This window comes from Sapajus apella, unplaced genomic scaffold (genome assembly GCF_009761245.1).
Source record: "Sapajus apella isolate SASKATOON/1434 unplaced genomic scaffold, GSC_monkey_1.0 scaffold2, whole genome shotgun sequence".
Classification (NCBI taxonomy): Eukaryota; Metazoa; Chordata; class Mammalia; order Primates; family Cebidae; genus Sapajus; species Sapajus apella.
The window spans coordinates 34,504,369-34,520,511 of NW_022436942.1; the positions used below are offsets into that span (position 1 = coordinate 34,504,369).

At 34.0% G+C, this 16,143-nt stretch overlaps 1 protein-coding gene across 2 annotated transcripts in view; it reads left to right on the forward strand.

The window, feature by feature from the left end:
* Positions 1-7,905: 7,905 nt before the first annotated feature.
* Positions 7,906-16,143, forward strand: part of GLIPR1L2 (GLIPR1 like 2) — a 42,471-nt gene continuing 34,233 nt past the window's right edge. For both annotated transcript variants that reach the window (XM_032296048.1, XM_032296039.1), the window contains exon 1: positions 7,906-8,154. In XM_032296048.1, the coding sequence (XP_032151939.1) occupies positions 7,921-8,154 (234 nt within the window). In that variant the 5' untranslated portion in view covers positions 7,906-7,920. The remainder of the gene's footprint in view (positions 8,155-16,143) is intronic.

Genomic DNA, 16,143 nt, shown 5'->3' on the forward strand with positions numbered 1-16,143 from the left:
GGCTAGGGAATGTCATTTTCACCTTTGATGAAAAGATTACAAGAAGTTGTTTCAAACATATGATCATAATTAATTCTGACCTAATGAAGACAGGAGTAATGTGCATTCAGGAGTCAAACTTTCATATAAATAGTCTCAGATTTATACTCAATTTTGTGGCATGGTCTTTTAGAGACTGATATGGTTTGGCTGTGTCCCCACCCAGATCTCAACTTCAATTGCATTTCCCAGAATTCTCATATGTTGTGGGAGGGACACAGGGGGAGGTAATTGAATCATAGGGGCCAGTCTTTTCTGTGCTATTATCATGACAGTGGATAAGTCTCATGAGATTTGATGGGTTTATCACAGATTTATGCTTTTGTGCCTTCTTCATTCTGCCCTGCCGCTACCATGTAAGAAGTGCCTTTAGCCTTCCACCAAGATTGTGAGACCTTCCTAGCCACATGGAACTATACTAAGTCCAATTAAACCTCTTTCTTTTATAAGTTGCCCAGTCTCAGGTATGTCTTTATCAGGAGTGTGAAAATGGACTAACACAGAGACAAATGATACTTTAGTTCCCAAGGCTCAAATTCCTCCTGGAATCTGGTTATATATAGCCCATCATACCTACATGTAAAAAGAGCGTGAATATTTCAACTACACTGTTTTTTTCTCCTTTTGGTAAATTACATGTTCATTTTCTTGCTCCATTTTTCTAATGGTGCTGGTGTTATTCATTTTCTGAGGCCTCTGTTCTGTTCCATTGTTCTATATCTCTGTTTTGGTACCAGTATCATGCTGTTCTGATTACTGTAGCTTTGTAGTATAGTTTGAAGTCAGGTAGCATGATGCCTCCAGTTTTGTTGTTGTTGTTGTTGTTGTTTTGCATAGGATTGTCTTGGCTATGCGGGCTCTCTTTTGGTTTCATAGGAAGTTTAAACTGTTATTTTCCAATTCTGTGAAGAAAGTCAATGGTAGCTTGATGAGGACAGCACTGAAACTATAAATTACTTTGTGAAGTATGGCCATTTTCATGATATTGATTCTTCCTAACCATGAGCATGGAATGCTTTTTCCATCTGTTTATGTTCTCTCTTTCATTTTCTTAGGAAATTTTAATGGCTCCCTGTGCATCTGGGATTTTAATTCTTGGACATTTATCTAGCAAATTTCTCCATTGCCCTCTTTTACATTTTAACAAAGTAAAGTCTATCTTTCTACCCTTCAATGCTTGCTTTTATGTGTGCATCATTTTCGTTTTCTCTTCTCATGCTTCTCATGCACAATTATCTAAATCAGAAATCTGAATTATAGAAATGATCAACCAAGTAAGTATGTATTGAAAAGAAAGAACAATGAGAAAGATTCAGTAAAGTAAAAACAGTATGTTTCTAATAACATCTATACAGAGAACAAAGTAATACATTTCAGTATCTTCAGTCTTATTCCATAATCATTATCAGTAAATGTAGATTAAAAATATATTTTTAAACTTGCTAACTTGTGCAAGCCAGGCATGGTGGCTCACTCCTGTAATCCCAGCACTTTGGGAGGCCAAGGCAGGCAGATCACCTAAGGTCAGGAGGTCTAGACCAGTCTGGCCAACATGGTGAAATCCCCTCTCTACTAAATATACAAAAAATCAGCCAGCTGTGGTGGCATGTGCCTGTAGTACCAGCTATTTGAGGGGCTGAGGCATGAGAATCACTTGAACCCAGGAGGTGGAGGTTGGAGTGAGCCAAGATCATGCCACTGCACTCCAGCCTGGGTGATAGAGTAAGACTCCATCTCAAAAATAAATAGATAAAAATTTTAAAAAATTTCAAGTGCAGTGTACCAAAACTGAGAACTTAAGGAAAGTCCCAATTCATCTGAGATAAGCAAGAGGCTTAAAATTTATCCTAAAATTGCTCTTGTTTTTAAAATTATAGCAATATCTGTTATGTATGACAACAGAAATGTTAAATGGGTATGCAAAAAGTACACAAGCAGCAGAATTTAAATAAAACAATTTAATGAAACTTTATATTCCACATTTCTTATAAAGAAATAAATGATTCTGTCAATACCCACTAACAATTCCAATGTTTTCAAGAAACCGGGTGTGATAAATTAGTTTCATCACTTTCAGTATGAGGTAAGTTAAAACTGTTTTGCCCCAAATTTCAAAGTTCAAAAATCCACAACCGTTCAAAACTTATAAGAAAATGTATACAACCTGAGATTTAATACGCATTTCATGAAACTATGATTAAATAATTCTCATGTATTCTCACGCCTCTTTAAATATTTTGAAAATATGTATCTGAGAATATAATGTATTTAATTTTTTTCTTATATAAAGTACATAATGGGAGCCAATTTATTGACATATCTAAAAGACTGAATATTTACAGAACATTGTCAGCAAGCTCACTTCTTTCTGTAGAAACCAATGAGATGCTTTTGTGTGTCCTTCCACCATATTCCTATCTGAGTCACCTGGGGTTAAAATATGGCTCTACATCAGTAATCAAAAGAAACCAAGGTAGCTATATTAATTTTAGCTACAGCCAACTTCAAAACAAGTAAAACAAAACATTCCTGGAATGTTACATAATAAAAGCGTTAATTCTCCAAAAAGACTTTACAATCCTATGCACCTAATAAGAGAGTGTAGAAAGTGTAGAAATATATGAGACAAAACCAAGAGAACTACTTGAAGAAATAGATGAATCTACTATAATTGGAGACTTCAAAACACCTCTATCTGGAATGTATAGATTCAGGAGGCAGAAAATTGGTAAGGACATAGTTAAAATCAACAACAACATTAATCACCTGGATATAATAGCCATCTATACACTATTCAACAATAGCTGAATACATATTCCCAAGCTCACATGAAACATTTACCAAGATAAGCTATATTCCAGACCATAAAACACACCTTAATAAATTTAGAATACAAGTTATGTAATGCCTGCTCTCAGACCACTAGTAATTGAACTAGAAATCAATAAGAGAAAAATAACCATGAAATGCCAAAATAAGAAATGAGACAGCACACTTCTAAGTAACACATGGTCCAAAGAAAAAAATCTCAAAATAAATTTTTAAATATTTTTAAATAAATGAAAATGAAAATATCCTAGCAAAATTTGTGAGATGCACCAAAGCATTGCTTAGAGGTAAATTTATAGCATTGAATAAATATATTAGAAAAGAAGATCTAAAATTGGTTATATTTCCACTGTAAGAAACTAGAAAATAAAAGAGCAAATTAAATCCAAAGTAAGTAGAAGAGAAATAATAAAAAGTTGAGCAGAAACCAATAAAATTGAAAACAAAATTAATAGAGAAAAGTAATAAAACCAAAAGCTGGTTATTTTAAGGCAAAAATAAGATTGACACGCTTCTAGCCAAACTAACAGATAAAGAAAAAAGACATAAATTATTAATATCAGAGATGAAAGAAGGAACATCACTACAGATCTTATGAATATTAAAGGGGTAACTGAGCACTGCTATGAACAGCTCTACACCCATAAACTTAATAATCTAGATGAAATGGGCCAATTCCTTGAAAAACACATCTCCCACAACTCACACAAGAAGAAATAGACAATCTGAAGAGGCCTATACCTACTTAAGAAATTTTACTGATAACTAATAATCTTTCGAAACAGAAAGCACCAGGCCCAGATGAAATCACTGGTGAAGTCTATAAAAAATATAAAGAAAGACATTATTAATTCTCTATAATGTCTTTCAGAGTATAAAAGCAAAGAGAATACTTCTTAACTCACTGTATGAGGCCAGCATTACACTAATACGAAAATCCTGCAAAGATATTACAAGAAAAAAAAATAACTACAGACTCATATCTCTCATGAATGTAGATGCAAAATACCCTAACAGGACACTAAGCAAATTGAATTCAACAATGTATAAAAATAATTATACAATATAATTGAGTGAAATTTATTCCAGATTGCTTTGATTTGAATATTTGTACCCTCCAAAACTCATTTAAGATTTAATTCCCATTGAGGCATTATTAAAAGCTGGGTCTTTAAAAGATGATTGGGTTATGAGGGCTCTGCCCTCATGAATGAATCACTCCATTCATAGATCATTGAATAAATGGGTTAATGAGTTAATGGATTAATGGGTTATCACAGGAGTGAGACTAATGGGCTTTCTAAAAAGTGAAAGAGAGACCAGAGCTAGTATGCTCAACTTTCTTGCCATATGATGCCCTGCACTGCCTCAGGACTTTGCAGAGAGTTCTCAACAGCGAGAAGGTATTTCACCAAAAGCAGACCCTCAACCTTATGTTCTCAGCCTCCATAGCTGTAAGAAATAAATTATTTTTCTTTATAAATTACCCAGTTTCAAGTATTCAGTGATAAGCATCAGAAAATGAACTAAGACACAGGTATATAAGCTTGGTTCAATTTGCAAATCAATTGATGTAACAAATCACATCAAAAGGCTAAAGAGAAAAAAGCATATGACTATATCAATAGATGCAGAAAAAGCATTGAACAAAATCCAGCATGAACTCACGATAAAAATTCTCAGTAAACTAGGAATAGTAGGGAACTTCCTTGAGATATTGATAAAGATGTCAATATTTACCAAAAAAGCTACAGCTAACTACATATTTAGTGATGAGAAACATGAAGCTTTCTCACTAAGATCAAGAACAAGACAAAGATGTCTCCTCTCATCACTGTTTTTCAACTTCATACTGGAAGTGTTTGCTAATGTAATAAGACAAGAAAATAAAAGGTTTATAGATTGAGAAGAAAGAAAGAAAACTGTCTTTGTTTGCCGATGACATAATTATTTATGTGCAAAATCCAAAGAATCAACAAACTCCTGAAACTAATCAGTGATTTTAGCAAAGTTGAAGAATACAAGGTTAATTATAGATGTCAATTACTTTAAATTACTTTCCTATATACTAGCCATGAACAAGTAGAATTTAAAATTGAAAATATAATAGTGTTTACTCTAGCACACACGAATACTTAGTCATAAATCTAACAAAGTATTTACAAGATCTATACAAGAAAAACCACAAAAGTTGGTAAAAGAAATCAAATAACTAAATAAATGAAGAAATATTCCTTGTTCATAAATAGAAATACTAAATATTGTTAGAATATCAGTAATTCCCAATTTGATCTATAGATTTAATGTAATCACAATCAAAATTTTAGCAAGTTAATTTGTGGATATTGACAAAATGATTCTAAAGTTTATATGAAGAAGCAGAAAAACCCAGAATAGCCAATACAACATTGAATGAGAAGAACAAGGTTGTAGGACTAACACTACCTGACATTAAGTCTTACTGTAAGGGTACACGTAGGAGTCTATTTTGTGCTGCTATCACAGAATACCTGATATTTAGTAATTTAGAAAAAACAAAGATTAATTTCTTACAATTCTGAAGGCTGGTAAGTCCAAGGTTGAGGAGCTTACATCTGATAGGACTTGCTCACTGTGTCATCTGATGGCAGAAGTTCCAGAGCAAGAGAGTGCATGCACATGTGCAAAACAAGGGAGTTGAACTCATTCTTTTGTCAGGAATCCACTTCCTCAATATCTTACCAATCCTGTGATAATGGCTTTAATTCATTTGTGAGGACAGAGCTTTCATGACCTAATCACGTCTTAACGATCCCACCTCTCAATGACATTGTATTGGTGATTAATTTTCCAACACATTAATTTAGGGAGATACATTCAAACAATAGCAAAAATATAGTAATAAAAACAGTATAGCATTGGTGAAAGTAGAAATAAATAAATCCATGGAACAGAATAGAGAGCTCAGAAATAGAACAGAATAAAGTCAACTGATCTTTGACAAAGGAGCAAACGCAATATAATGGAGCAAATATAGTCTTTCCAACAAATGGTTCTGGAACAACTGAATGTTCATATACAATAAAAAAATCAATCTAAGCACAAATTTTACACTCTTCACAAAAAAATTAATCAAAATGGATCACAGACTTAAATGTAAATGCAAAAGCATAAACTCCTAGAAGATTATATAGGAGAAAATCTAGATGATATTGATTTTGGCAATAGCCTTTTTGATATAATGCAAAAGGTATGATTTATGAAAGAACAAACTGATAAGCTGGGTGTCATTAAAACTAAAAATTCCTACTCAGCAAAAGACATTCTCAAGAGAATGAAACGACAAGCCACAGCCTGGGAGAAAAATACCTACAAAAGACATAAATATGCAAAGACTCTTTAAACTCAACAATCAAAAAACAAACAGCTTAATTTAAAAATGGGTCAAAGACCTTAACAGACACCTCACCAAAGAAGATATACAGTACTCAAATAAGCATATGATAAAGTGCATCATATGTCATCAGGAAAATGCACATTAAGACATCAATGAAATACCGCTACACACCTATTAGATTGGCCAAAGTCCAGAACACTGGCAACACCAAATGCTGGCAAGGATGTGGAGGAACACAAGCTCTCATGCATTGCTGGTGGGAATGCAAAATGGCACAGCCGCTTTGAAATACAGTTTATTGGTTGCTTAAAAAAACTCAACATTACTCTTACTGTCATAGTCTGTTTAGTGTTGCTCATAAGAAAATACCTGAAACCGGGTAGGTTATAAAGAAAAGAAATTATATATATATACTATGTACTCTGGGTGGGAAAAACGTATAAATGTAGGTTCATCAATTGTAAATGTACCATTCTGGTGTGGGATGTTGATAATGAGGGAGGTGATCTATGTGTCGGGGCAGGAGGTACATGAGAAATCTCTGTATCTTCCTCTGCGTTTTGTTGTGAACCTGAAAGTGCTATAAAAAAAAATAGAGTTTATTTTTAGAAAAGGAAATTGGTTAAAAAAAAAAAAAAGTAGCTCTGCCACTCACTGGCTGCGTGGCTTCAGACAATATGATTTCTCTTTTTCTCCAATTTTCCATCTGTTAAACAGATAATAACAATTTCTTAAGATTTTTGTGATTTGAGTGAGTTGATATTCTCCGAGCATTTTAAATAGTGCCTGACACATTAAATATTTGTGAAATAAATTAAAAATAGTATTTACCACTCTGTATTGTAACTGATGATTCATCTATATCATCTTTAACTAAAAGCTTCCTGTGGATAGTCTATGTCTAGCTTGCTCAGCATTTGAAGATCTAGCTGGGCTGTGACACACAGGAGGTACTAAGGAAATAATTATTGAATGAGATGTCTAGCAGTGGAATGGGCTGCCCAGGAGATGGTGACTTCCCTGTTGATGTAATTATTTAAGACAAGAATGTGAGGATCACCTGTCAGTGATGTTTCAGAGAGTATGTCTAACGCATGAGGCTACCAATAGTGGCTAAAATTTCTTCCAAATCTAAGATTGCATTATTCTATTTATACTTTTTCTTTAGAATTTTTCGTAGCCTAACAACAGTACCTCCATAATAAAGGAATTGCATCTTTCAGTACTTGCCACCTTCACCCTTAAATAGGTTTTAGCCTCTCCTTAAGCACATTATATGCTTTTCCCTTTGTTTAGAATGCTATCTTATCCCTGTCTGTTTCACTTTCTGTATACATTTTCCAGAAAGGCTTCCCTGTTCCTCCGTAAGAGGACTAATCATCCCTCACACGATGCAATAGTATTTTGGCTTTCTATTATCACATGTTATAAATGCTGCCTGATTGCTAACTCGCTAAATTGTAAGCTGCTTGAAAGCTGGATCTGTGTCCTGTCTACAAATCTTTCCCCTTCCCACTCCTCCCTTCCTCCTCCCTTTTTCCTCCTTTCATTCCCCTCCGCTGTCCTCCCTTTCTCCTTCCGGGAGGCGGGGCACGTCTTGCCTGCGTGCCCCGTAGATTGGCAGGTCACCAGGACAGCCAGCGCGTGCGCACTGCCCTGTGCGCGGCCGGTGGACCATGGAGGCCCAAAGGTCTTTCGCTGGGGAGTGGAGTGCCCAGTCCCTCCCCGTGGCAGTAGGGGCCGTTTTGAAGCTGCGGCTCTGTGAGCTGTGGCTACTGCTACTGGGTTCTGGTTTGAACGCGAGTTTTTTGCCACACGAAGAGGACGTAGACTTTATCAATGAGTACGTGAACCTCCACAACGAGCTGCGGGGCAACGTCATACCCCGAGGGTCTAACTTGCGTTTCATGGTGAGGCCAGAAGGCGGTTTCTCGAACCTCCCACGACCGTTGCCGCAACACCCCCCTCTCGGCCTCGAGAAGTCGAGGCGACTGCTCTGAGGCCGAAGGATCGCGGAGAACCGCGCTTTTAGTTTGGATTTTAAAGCACACGTGAAGTTTATAAAGAGAAAAACCGCAGACTCTCTAACACATACTTATTACCATGATATTGCTCTGGGTCGGGACTAAGGCGATGGAGGCGCTGGCCTGAAGTGCAGACTTTAAGGGGACGCCAATTAAAAATGATATTTTAATGCAACGGGTTTTTAAAAGTTAAAAATCAGTGCAAAAATATCAGTATCAGTGATAAAGGAATTGTTTAAAAAATTAAAGACAGGATCCTTCGGTCTGGATTAGGGAAAAGCAAGTGCAACACTCTCAGGGTGGTTCAAATCAAGATGAGATCCTGTTTGTATTTGAAATCTTACAGCTTTTTCCATCACAAATGTCACATTAGCTTTGCCTTTTAAAAATACTTTTTAACTTGATTATTGTTTTTGTTTTTTGGTGCCCACTCCAAATGTGGCTCTTAAGGGAGTGTCTCAGCTCCCTCACCCTAGTCTTGACCCTGATTTTGCCTTCCCTTACAGTGCTGTTCTTGCTTTCCCCCTCTTTTCCATCCTGTAGTCATTTAACAGCTCATCAACCTTTCTCTGGTTGCTATGGAGTTTTCATGACTGTCATAATGACTGCAAAATCCAACAAGTAAATAACTGTCCTCTTAGGGAATTAGAAGCTTCAAATTTATCTTATAAATTATATTGCAAGGACTACTTCCCTCGACATGTCTTTTCTTCCTTCAGCATTACTTCTTAGCACAAATTTCAGAAATGGGATAAATACATTAAGGGTATGATATTTTTTATTTACTTAATACATAGCAATTGCTATGTTAAAGGGCTGTGCCAAATTTAGCAAATACCAACTGTGTATAAATGTTCTTTTTCACCACATCTTCACTGACTTGGACATGTGCAATTATTTACTAAATAAATTATAAATTTGTTTTAATGTTGATTTAAAAATACTATTTTGATAAGACTTACTTTAGTTCTTTCTTGTTCATTTCCTTTACCTTTTGTATTGTCAGCATTTCCATGTCAGATTATATGCTGTTTTATAGAAATATGCTAGCATTTGTGCCTATCTGCTGAAGAGACTTTTCTCTAAGCCAATTTTTTATCTTTTGAATTCAATTAAACAGTTTGGGGATATTTGGGAGTTTCAGCTAATTTCCAGTTTTTTTGTGACTAATTCTGTTTCTTCCCAATTTGAAGACTGTCCTTACTCCTGAAAATTAATAAATACAGAATACTTTCTAATACAACTTTTCATAGATTTTGTATGTCTCATCTCTAAAATTTATACGATATTTCAAACGTAAAGTATATAAAATAATATACCTGTATACCCACAATTGATATTTTTAATACGGACATTTTTTAATGAATAGTATTTGATGTATAGGTTAAAGTCCCACCCTAAATTTTTACCCTTTTCTTCTTTCTTAAAGTTAATGTATATTTTTCCCATGTATTTTACTAGGACCTAAGTATTAACTATAAATAGTATAGTCTGTCATGATAGTATGGTCTATTAAAAATGTTTCTTTAGCAGATTTGGGCATCATTCATTTTATTTTAATTATTTTATTGGTTATTTTTAGTATTTTAATATATGTACTTTATAAATTCCAAAAGTTAATATCTGTAAACTCTACCCAAATGTTAATAAGATCTTAGAACACAAATTCTGAATACTTTCCATCCTTTTTCATGCTGTTTTTGTATAGTACTTTTGCTCTACCTTGCTTTTAAATACAAAAAAACATTTTTTAATTGCATTACAACATACAGGACGTAATAACATTTATCATTTTTAAGTGTCTACTCCAGTAGCAGCAAGTACATTTGCATTGTTGTGCACCCATTACCAGCACCCATCTCCAAAATATTTTCATCTTCCTGAACTGAGATTCCATATCCATCAAATAATTACTTTACTCTCCATTTTCCCCTCCCTCCAGGCCTCTATCACCATTCTACTTTCTATCCCTATTAATTTGACTTCTTAGTACCACATGTAAGTGGAATCTTACAGTATTTGTCTTTGTTACCAGGTCATTTCATTTGGTATAGTGTCTTGAAGTTCACCCATGTTGTAGCCACATGTGTCAAAATTTCCTTTCCTTTTACATCTGAATAATATTCTACTGTATGTATATACAGCATTCTGTTTATCCATTCATCTGTTAGTGGATACTGACATTGCTTCCATTATTTGGCTATTGTGAATAATACTGCTATAGACATGGGTTTACATTTATCTGTTCCTGTTCCTGCTTTTGCTGTTTCTGAGTATATACCCAGAACTGGAATTGCTGGATCATATGATAATTCTATGTTTAATTTTTCAAAGAACCCCCATTCTGTTTTCCATAGTGGCTGTACCATTTTACATTCCCACCAGGAATGTGCAAGGGTTCAGTTTCTCCACATCCTTGACAACACTTGTTATATTCTGTTTTATTTTCCTTATTCCTCTTTTTGTCTTAATGATAACCGTCTAGTAGGTATAAAGTGATACTTCACTGTATTTTTTAGTCTGCATTTCCCTAATGATTACTGATATTGAGCATCTTTTTATTTGCTTGTTGACCAAATATTTCTCTTCTTTGAAGAAATATATATTCAAGTCCTTTGCATACTTTTTGGCCAACTTGTTAGGTTTTTTGTTGTTGAGTTACAGGAATTTTTACAGATTCTGGATATTAATCTTTTTCATATATATCATTCTCCCATTTTGTAAGTTGCCTTTTCATTCTATTTATCAGTAGTACCCTTTGATGAACAAAAGTTTTTAAGTTTGATGAACTCTAATTTATCAATTTTTGTTGTTTGTCTGTATTTTTTGTATCATATCCAAAAAATCATTGCCAAATTCAATGTCATGAAGCTTTTCCCCTATGTTTTCTAAAGGTTTTATCGTTTTAGGTCTTTGAGTTAGGTTTTGTATATGGTGTAAGGTAAAGGTCTAGCTTTATTCTTTTGCATGTGGATATCCAGTTTTTCTAGCTTTATTTGCTGGAGAGATTGTTATTTTTCCCCATTAAATGGTCTTGCCATCCTTGTTAAAAATAATTTGACCATTTGTGCTGGCGTTTATTTTTGGGCCCTCTATTCCATTCCATTAGTCTAATATGTCTGTATGCTATTAATAGTTCCACACCAATTACTGTAGAATAGTGATAAATTTTGAAATTAAGAAGTGTGTGTTCTCCAAGTTTTTTTCATCTTCTTCAAGATTATTTTGGCCATTCAGGGTCCTTTCAGATTTTTTATTAATTTTATGATGTATTTTTGCAAAAACAATACATTATTGGGATTATTATTATTTGGGGATTATTATGTATTTGGATTGGGATTATTATGGGGATTTTGAAGGGGTTTCGTTGATTTGTAACATTTTGGGTAGAATGGGCATCTTAACAATATAAAGCCTTCCAATACATTAACACAAGATGTCTTTTCACTTTCAAGTATCCACCTTAATTTCTTTCAGTAATGTTTTGTAGTTTTCAGTATACATGTTTTTCTCTGGCTAAGTTTATTCCTAAATATTTTATTCTTTTTGATGCTGTTGTGATGGAATGGTTTACCTGACTCTCTTTCAGATTTATTGTTAACATATTGAAAAGCAACTAATTTTTGTGTATTGATTTTGTAACCTGCTACTTTTCTGAATTTATTTATTGGTTCTAACAGTTTCTTGTGTGGAATCTTTAGGGTTGTCTACATATAAGATGACTGTGTGGCTATTTTTCTTCATTTTGTTAATGTGTTCTATCACATTGATTAATTTTTATAATTTGAACCATTCTTGGATCCCAGGAGTAAATTCCACTGGGTTGTCATGTATAATTCTTTTAATGTGCTGTTAAATTCAACTTCTTGTTTTTTGTTGAAGATTTTTATATTAATATTCATAAAATATATTGGCCTATAGTTTTCTTATAGTATCTTTTTCTGGCTTTGGTATCAGTGTGATGCTGGCTTCATAGAATGAGTTAATACATGTTGCCCCCTCTTCATTTTGGGGGAAGAGTTTGAGAATTGATGTTAATTTTTCTTTAAATGTATGATAGAATCACCAATGTGATAGAACCACCAATGCCTTCATCTGGTCTGGGCTTTTCTTTGTTAGGAGATTTTTATTACGGATTCAGTCTTCTTACTAGTTATAGGTTTGTTTAGATTTTCTGTTTCTTCAGTACTACCTTTCGGTAGGTTGTATGTTTCCAGGAATAAATCTACTCTCTTTTTTTCTTACTCAGAAATGTTTATCATTGCTAAATATTTATCATTTTTGTTGATTTTTTTGAAGAACTAGTTCATAGTTCTGTTGATTTTTTCTGTTGCTTTTCTGTTCTCTAATTTATTTATCTCTGCTTCAATCTTTATTTTTTCCTTCCTCTGGTAACTTTGGGTTTAATTTGATTTTCCTTTTCTACTTACTTATGGTGTACAGTTAGGTTTTTGATTTGGAGTCTTTCATTTTTTTAAACATAAGCTCTTATAGTCATACATTTTCCTCTCAGCACTGTTTTTTTCTTTTGCTACATTCCATAATTTTCAATAGTTGTGTTTTCATTTTCACTTGTCCCAAGATATTTTCTAATATCGTTTGTTATTTCTTCTTTGATTCATTACTTAAGAGTGTATTGCTTAGCATTATTATTTCATTATTTTTATTATTATTATTTTAAGACAGGATCTCACTCTGTTGCCCAGGTTGGAATATAATGGTGTGATTTCAGCTCACTGCAGCCCTTGCTCCTGGGGCTCAAGTGATCCTCCCACCTCAGCCTCCTGAGGGACTACAGGTGTTCACCACCATGCCCAGCTGATTTTTGCATTTTTTGTAGAGACAGGATTTTGCCATGTTGCCCAGGCTAGTCCTGAACTCCTGGACTCAAGCGATCCACTTGCCTCAGTCTCCCAAAATGCTGGAATTACAGACATCAGCCACTGCTCCTGGCCCATTATAATTATTTATGCTTATTTAGGTTTGTCGGTACTAGCACCCATTTCTTTGCTAATCATTACTTTTTGTATTGAACTACCACTTTCTGGATTCAGTTTCCTTGTGCCTAAAATATGTCCTTTAATAGTTCATTCAGCAAGAGAGTGTGAATAGTAAACATTATTTCTATATGTAAAATTATCTTTACTTCACACTCTTGAATGATACTGTTTTCTCTCTCAGCACTATCTTGTGTCTCCCACTGTTGCTTTTGAAGTTTCTTTTGTTAGTTGAACTAAGAGGCTCCCACAGTATGGTTCCTATACCATCAACAACAGAATCACCTGTCAACTTGTTAGAAATTAAAGTTCTCAGGTCCTACCCCAGACTTATTAAATCAGAAATCCTTGTTTTGAAGCCCAGTAGTCTGTATTTTAACAAGTCCTCCAGATGATTTTTAAGTTACTAAAGTCTGAGATCCACTAGTCTTTTGGTTGTTCTTTTAAAGATGATTTATCTTTTCTCTTCAGCTACTTTAAATATTTTTTCTTTGCTGTTCTGTAGTTTTACTATGCTGGTACTACATATGCACTTATTTTTATTTATTTTTTTTATTTTGCTCAGGACTTTACTTCTTGAACTTCTGTATTCATGTCCATTGTTAAGACTAAAGTTCTTCAGCATTATTTCATAGAAATAATGCCTCTTCCCAATGCTCTCTAGTCTCTCCGTCTTGAACTCCTGTTAGATGTATGTTTGACTTTTTCATTCCTTTTTCCATAGCTCTTCATTTTCTCCCTATTGTCTGTCTCTTTTCTCTCTGTTTTCCTTCTGAGTCATTGCTTCAGAACAGCCATTCGGTCACTAGTTTTCAGATTTTTATGATATATTTAACTGGCCAATTGATTTTTTTGAATTTCTAAACTTTTTTTAAAATTTTGCTTATATTCCCTCAGTGTCCTGTTTTTTCTTATGATTTCTATTTTTACACTCATTTAATCATTTTAAACATAATTATTTTATATTTTCATAAAATACTTTTAGTGTTTTATTATTTTAGTTTATTTGGGTGCTAAGTCTCTTCTTTTAGCTACTGATCCTCTGTCATGTTTATAATTTTCTATCCTATCCTCATTTTCAGCAGCGATTGTGTGTGTGTTTATGTGTATGAAAGGGTCCTGTGTTGTCCAAATAGTTGCAAAATAAATAAAGCTACAGACTAGTTTTTATTAGCTTTTTCCTTACTTCCCTGTTACAGTTCTATAATTGTTTTTTATATTTATAATTTGTTAAGTTTTTATATTTATAATTTGTTTGGGTATTCTCAGCATATATAGACAATGTAAGTATAGTCTCCACCTGTATGCATAGTATGGATCTAGGACTGATTTCTCACATGACATGACTTTTTTGCATCTGACTTTATGTCATTTACTCAGACTAGTGGGAAGGGTTTGCTAGTCTGCTTCATTTATGAAGAAGCCGGTTTCCTAATTTTTCCACAAATATTTCAGTCCCAGAACTTTTCTTAGGTGGCTTTATGACTACATCTTCTCTTCCTATATTAGTGGCATTTGTATCTGATCTGATGTTTCCTCTCCTCAGATTAGGCCCATGAGTTTACCACTTTAATTTTTAACTTATCTCTTCATTTCTGGCATCTGAGTATTATTACCTTTCTTTCCTTTGAGCTCAGCTGTGGATTAAAAAAAAAAAAAGTCAGAGCTCAGTGGCTCACGCCTGTAATCCTAGCACTTTGGGAGGCCAACACGGGCGGATCACTTGAGGTCAGGAGTTCTGACCAGCCTGGCCAACATGGTGAAACACCGTCTCTACTAAAAATACAAAAATTAGCCAAGTGTGGTGACAGGTGCCTGTAATCCCAGCTACTCGGGAGGGTGAGGCAGGAGAATTGGTTGAACCTGGGAGGCGGAGGTTGCAGTGAGCTGAAATTGCACCAGTGCACACCAGCCTGGGCTATAGAGTGAGACTCCATCTCAAAAAAAAAAAAAAAAAGTATAAAGATTGAACTATATGAAATTGCTCTTCAACCATTTTTGACCAAGAAAACTCAAGCAGTTTCATAGGATTTAAATTAAACATTTTATTCACCATTTTAATGGATTTGCAATATTAGAAGATTGTATATTAGCTTAGTCCTTTGTTGCTTGAACTGTCTTGTATTATGAGATGCTAGGAGCACAGAATCCCTCCCTTTTTTTTCTGTGCTGTTCTGGGGTTGAGTGATGCTTAATTCTAACCTGATATGGTAGTACTAGGAGAAGTCTCAAGACTTAGTCTTGGACTCCCCTCATGTACCAGAAAATGGCCTGTGGTTTTTTAATCTAACATCAATTTTTAACTTAGTATTATAAATCTTCCTCCTTTTTTAAAGAAAGAAAAAACAGTACAATGTTAACATTTTTAAATAGCTACTTCAGTCATGTTCCATTTCTCCATCCCCAGAGACAATGACTTTTATGAGTTTGATATGAATCATTCTAATACATTTTTTTAAGATTTTGAATATATATGTGGTTATAAAGACCAAAAACATAATGTTTGAAGGTTTTTGTCTTATATTTCCATAAGTGGCATTATATAGAATTTATCATGTTACTTGGTTTTTCATTCAAAACTATACATTTGAGATTGATTTATTGATATAAATCTAGTTAATTCAGTTTTATCTGCTATGATATTTTATCCCTTAAATATACTACATTTTTTACCTATTCCTTTACTGATGGACATTTAGGATGTTTTAAAAAATAAATAAGCATAGCCAGGATATTTTTTAAAATGAGGGTTATTGACCATATTAGATTTTATAGCATATTGTAAAGGCTCAGTAAGTAAAATAATATAGTATTAGTATGTTAAAAGATATACCATTGGAAATATATAGAGTTCAGAAATAACTCAAATATATAAGGG